General features: G+C 32.2%; 1 protein-coding gene across 19 annotated transcripts in view; it reads left to right on the top strand.

Annotated features, from left to right (window-relative positions):
- The window catches only part of LOC107457691 (uncharacterized), a 13,062-nt gene continuing 6,851 nt past the window's right edge, over positions 1-6,211 (top strand). For 4 of the 19 annotated variants that reach the window (XR_008001204.1, XR_008001208.1, XR_002365434.2 and 1 more), the window contains exons 1-6: positions 2-742; positions 863-1,294; positions 2,926-3,217; positions 4,030-4,097; positions 4,612-4,774; positions 5,807-6,150. Coding sequence is in view for 1 of the 19 variants with exons in the window: in XM_016075855.3 (XP_015931341.1) it covers positions 951-1,033; positions 2,926-3,217; positions 4,069-4,097; positions 4,667-4,774; positions 5,654-5,707; positions 5,807-5,873 (633 nt within the window). In the remaining 18 variants the exon portion in view is untranslated. The other 15 variants (XR_008001217.1, XR_008001219.1, XR_008001220.1 and 12 more) reach the window with 15 other exon arrangements.

Genomic DNA, 6,211 nt, shown 5'->3' with positions numbered 1-6,211 from the left:
GAAAACAGGGGAAGCTTGAAGAAAGAAAAAAAGAAAAAGAAAAGAAAGAAAGACAGAGAAGGGAGAAAGGGTTATCGAGGGAGAAGAGAGGAAGAGAGGGTTGTGTCGGGGAAGAAAAGGAGAGGAAGAGAGGTCTGAGGGAGAAGTGAGTTACGTCGCAGGGGAGAAGAGGGAGACCGAGCCGTCGCGCCACCACCGAATCATCGCGCCGCCACGCCGCCGCCACCGTCGGGCTGCTGTGCTGCCATCGATACGGTTCAGAGAGGAAGGAAGCGCTACGGTGAGGAAGGGAGCAGGAGCCCATCGCGCTCGCTGCAAGCCCGTCGTCCGTGTCTTGTCGCCGCGCTGGAGTCGTCGCCGCCAATGCTGAGCACCGCCGCTGCCGCCTTTGAGGGGAGCCGCCACCATAGCTGGGAAGAACGGAGTAGGGGAGAGGAGGTTTTGTTGATGTTGTGGCAGAGAAGGAGGACGAGACGTGTGAGAGAGAGTGACGCACAGAGGAGAGACCATTCCTCTGCCGCCGCCGATCGCTGCCATCATTAATGGTGAGTCAGTTAAGCCCTAGCTATGAGAACCACCATCTCTGAACCCTTATTGCTCTGTAAAATACCCTGTATCTGCCTCTGATGTTTTTAGCTATATTGTTTGTTGGGGTTTGTCTCAATTGGAGTCACTGGTGAAGGCGTTGCCGCTGCTGGAAGCCAACGTCGAGGCTGTTGCTGGTTCTGATTCTATTATCCTGGTACTGGTCTGATCTTTTCCTTGGGCTTGATCCATTTGCATGTTCTGTTTTGTCATTGCTACAGTTCTCATATTCTTGTTTTAATTCAATTATAGTTTTTGCTTTGTCTTGGATTCCTAGGGCTGTTACACTGGTTAAAGAATATACACAAAATTATGATACTTACATTGGAAGGATTTGATAACAAAGAAGAATCAATGCTATATTGATGCAAGATCCATCCACCATCATGGCTAGTACCACTCTTCTCAAAGCGATATCGTTTCCTCGTTTCCTCATTCCAATGCGCTGGTTAGTTTTATTGGCTATAATCTCTTTTCCGATGTCTTCACCTTCCCAACAACCCAACCCGATGGTGCGAACCATCCTCAAGCTGTTAGTCGAGAACTTCCTCTTCAGACTAGTGAAGAAATAGAGGTCGTTCTTCCCAAATTTCCCATGGATTCTTCTCCTTACCAAACAATTCACCTTCAAGAATGGTTCCATAGTTTGGTAGAGGCCTCCCATTGATTTTGTTACGGAGAAAATCTTGAATGAGTTCTTCATCTGTAGGTTTGAACTTCTTGCTTGCACCTGAAGGCAAATTTGTTGAAGTCATATTCAAGATTAAAAAAGAAAGAAACAAACAATTAAAGAATTAAGAAGATTATTGAAGTGGTTTAATAATGCGGTAGTAGAGTTTATATATTGGACTGATTGAAAAAATAAAAAGATTGAAATATGACAATTTATGTTCGATTTGATTTTGCCTGAATTTGTTTCGGTTCAAAATAATTATGTTATCTTTTTATTTTAATTTTTCAAAAAAAAAATCTAAGATAAAAATTACTCTGTTTAGTTGACATCAACTATAGTTAAATGTGTCAATTTTTAATATCATATCATCAAAAAATAATTAAATTATATTTTAAATTTAATATTATATCTTCTAATTGAACTTAAAAAGATATTATATGTTATCTTATATTAATAAAATATCTTTCTAATTAACTATGAAAAGATATGAAGACAGAAATTCATAAGGGAAAAGATACAACCACCTGGTTAAAAAAATTATATTTTAAAAAAATTAATAGACAAAAATTATTTTATATTTAGATAATTTTTTTTAAAAAAAATTTCAAATATTAAAAGCATATTTTAATTCTATTTTCTAAATAACATATAATTTTTTATAAAAAAATTATTTATTTTTTTATAAAAAAATTATTTATTTTTTTATAAAAATAATTTTTTTTACTCAAATAAATCACTAAAACTAACACTTATGCTTAATTTGATAAAATTTTTATATTTCAAAAATAGCTTATAAATATTACTTTATAAAATTATCTTTTATGTTTGATAATTTAAATTAAAAATGACTTTCAATAAGCACAAATAACAATAAGTGGTAGTGTGTTTGGTAAAATACTTAGGATTTAAAAATATTATAATAGACATTAGTAAAAATTAATTTTGGATATTAATTAATATATGAAATTATATTAAACTTCTTAATTTTAATAAGTACAAGTCATTTTTGAAAAATTCAACCTTAGATACTTTAAAAAATACTCATATATTTTAGGACAATTTACGTTGATAAACCAAAGCTACTCAAAAATTATTTGAATCCCCCAAATTCAAAAATACTCATATATTTTAGGACAATTTATTGAATTCGAATTATGTAAAGACTTTATTTATTTATGAGTCGATTCTAAATTTATTTATTTATTAAAGATTTTATTTTCAGAAATTCTTCTATTAAAAGCAACTAAACCAAGTTTTGATAATTAAGCTAGAAATTTTATTTAATTTTATAATTATTGAGCAATTTTCTATATTTAAATTATAAATTTTAGTAGTTTAAAAGAATAAGAATTTTATATGATTTAATTTAAATAATTGAGATTTTAAAATTTAATGTTTTAAATTTTATGAATAAAAAAGTTAATTATATTATCTTACATTTTAAACTAAAATATTTGATTAAAAGTCAAATAATAAATTGATATTAATTTTAAGAGATTAAAATAAATTTTAAATTAACACAATATACCCTAATTTTATTAAAATTATCAAATTCTAATTTTAACCCTAAATTTTCAAATTAAAAATTCTAATTTTACCTTAGCTCCTACTCGCACTCACCGTCAGTCACCGCCGCTCACCAACTCCCTTTCCCTTCCTAAACGCAGTACATGCACAAGCAAATACACACACACAGCAGAAGAAAGAATAGAGAACGGAAGCCAGAGAAGAGAAGAGAGGAAGGACGCGCTGGCGCTAGTGGTCCTCGCAACCGCCGTCGCCGCCAAACCAACCGCGCGAGAGAGAGAAAGTTCGCTGAAGAGAGATGCGTCAGAAAGAGAGAGAGCTCGCACCTTGTCATTGCCGTCCATGGAGCCACGAGCCGCATCACTGTCGCCGAGGGAGGAAAGAGCACGAGCTGGAGGAGCCGTTGAAGAAGTTATCGGCTGTGAGGCAAAGGTAAGCTATTTTTTTTATTTCAAAATAAAAAATTAATGTGTTTTTTTATTTTTTATTTTATAATCTTCTTCTGTTTTTATTTCAAAACATTTGTTTCCCTTCTTTTAGTTTGTTTTGTGTGTGTGGTTTTGGGTTTAGGTCAGATCAAAGCAGAGGCAAGTCATTAGAGAAGTACATCTATATCTTTTTCTAATTTCTTATGCTGATGGGATATAATGCACTGTTTTGGAATTCACCTAAAATTTTATTTTGATCTGTTTAAGCTGATTTGCTTCATTTTATCTTTTCGTTTTAATTTAATTGTTGTTTTTGTTGCTGAGACCGTTGCATATGGTTATGTTGTTTGCTTGCTTTATTGGTTGGTTAAATTATAAACTGTAGATCTAGCATCATATGGTTATGTTACCTTAGCTTCCTAATAATTGTGGTTAACAGGTTATAGTTGTGTCCTACTTATTGATGGAGGAAAAGAACTTTTAAGATTTTCAATTAAAAGATAAAAGAACTTCTCAATTTATGGGAAAAATATGCTCTTTTTATTCTGTGTTCTGCATTTTTTATCTGCATGGTCGTTTTTTTGCGAGGAAGAGATTTTTTTTTGGGATTTATGAGTGAATTTTGCACATTGATGATTTGAATAAATTGTGTACTGTAATCTTGCAATCATTGGGGTTTTGACCACTTATTTTTTGTGTATTTTGTGTATCTCTATCTGTAATTTCATGATCACATGATTCTATTATCGTTATTAAAATGATTCTCCTCTTCATTATGTTTAACCCACTTTTTTTTTTAAAAAATAAACTTTATAGATAATTTTCGTTGATAATGGGTTTCAATTCGGTGTATAGGAGCTTGCTTGCAAGATATATTCCCCCAGGTATTGCTCTTTACCTTTAAAATTTGAAAATATAATTGAATTATGGTAATCTATTGTTGGATTTTAAGTATAATAATTGCCACTCTGTGATCTGGTGTTATTTATTCTGTATTCTAGCTGCAAATTTTCAATTGTGGATTGAATTTACATTCAAATAATTAAATAATTAACTAATTAAAAAAAAGGAAATATTATTAAGTGATGGACATTCTATATGCATGTTAAACAGACAGTAACTGCATGTTTTTAGATAAATGAGTAGCTTTATATGTTGAGATTTTCACCTCAAAATCCTTACAAAAGACTACTAATTTCACCTGAACAATTTCTGATATTAGTTGGTTAATACTGTGATTGGTTCCCTTCCAAATTTTCAGAAACTAACATTGGTTGTTTCCATTTACATGAAAACAAGCTTGAAAGAGTTCTTTTAGCCTATGATTGCCAAATTCCTAAGTATTTTTGTGTGCATTAATCTGTGCATGCGACCAACATGTAAGTATGTCTCTTTCAGGATTCCAAAATGAACACTCTGGCCCATCATTTTAAAGAATTTTTGTTCATACCAGAACACTTAAGGCGGTGGCTATTGAAAATCCAAATGATGCTGATCAAGCTGCTGAAATTGTTCTCAGTGAATTGCACAGAGACTTAATATTGCCACTACCATGGAAGAGGTATTTCTGGTAGCTTCTCCTTAATATGCATGTATAATGAAATTGGAATGGCTTCGTTTTCCATGGGATATTGGTCTTTTTCTCTAAGTATGTGCTTGGTCTGCAAATTGATAGTCTAATTGTACTCTTCACAGGTCATGAGAAAGAATTATGCTTTTAATTTATTGTTGAAGTATCATTATGCTTTTAATTTATAAAAGTATTGAAAATTATTCTAATTGTTTCTCTTCATTAGTGATTCTAAGATTTTTAATGCAAAGTGATAAAAAAATGAATAAATGAAGTATTAATTAGTGTCCAAACTCCAAATTATCAAATTTATTGATATTTTATAAATTTATTCTCTGATTAAATATTGATATTTTTTTAAGTTTTTAGAAAGGATTAGGAGGCATATATGAAAGGGACGTGGCGTTCGCTACTGCCATTGAAGATTTTGAAAGTAACCATAATGATTTTCATTTTGCTGCTTTAGGAGATAAACTTCATATTCTTTCTTTCTCAACTACAACTAAAGATCTTTCTTTCAATACTAAATTAAATTGTGAACCTTTGATATAATCAGTACTAGAGAAGTTCAGTTGGAAATATGCTATTCTTTTCTATCTCTAAATGGAAATGATTGAATTATTAGCCTCAATTTTAAATCATTACATGTTGTGGACATATGGTGTTTATATATGAATTGTGTGACAAATGCTGCTATAATTACATCATTTTGTTTAGGATGCCATCTAATTAATAATGTTTCCTTTTTTGGTGTTCATTATTTTTGTTTTTTATTTGTTTGTTTTAAAAATACAGTTGATGCTTAAAATTATTATAATGACACAAATATGCATGTGTATAGTCAAAAACAGTATGTTTTATTTATTGCAGTTGGAAATTCAAGAATAAATCAAAGACTCGACAAAAATTCAAGACTGAAATAGAGTATTTGCTCTTAAAATTAGGAACCTGGCAGTTCTCAAATAAACAAGTAATTGGACGGGATTTTGATTCAAATTCAAATTGGAAATGGTTTTATTCCAGGACTTGCAGCTGCATTTTTATTGTTAACAAGAAGAGAAGATATGAGAGAGCGCGCTGCAAGTTTTGAAAGGGGGAGTAGTTGGCACCATATGAGGGAAAGACTTCCTCTTTCGATGTTGCAGAGAAGAGAAGAAGAAAACAACAATGGTGAAGAAACAAAGAACGATGGAAGAAGGAGAAGAGGGTGGCGACGACAGGGACGGTCACAGAGAAGGATGCCAGATCAATAGAGAAAAGAAGAGAAATGAGGCGACAGTGGTGATGGATTCCACCGCCGCTGTTGGATCCGTAGAACTGTGTCCATTTACCTATCAATCGGCATTATGCAGAGTTATCCATTTGAGGTTAGTTGTGTAACGTTTAAATGCATATTTTAAAAATCAGATCATTACTTGATTTCTTTTA

Source organism: Arachis duranensis, chromosome 7, assembly GCF_000817695.3.
Source record: "Arachis duranensis cultivar V14167 chromosome 7, aradu.V14167.gnm2.J7QH, whole genome shotgun sequence".
Classification (NCBI taxonomy): domain Eukaryota; kingdom Viridiplantae; phylum Streptophyta; class Magnoliopsida; order Fabales; family Fabaceae; genus Arachis; species Arachis duranensis.
This window is presented reverse-complemented; position numbering and strand designations above follow the sequence as displayed.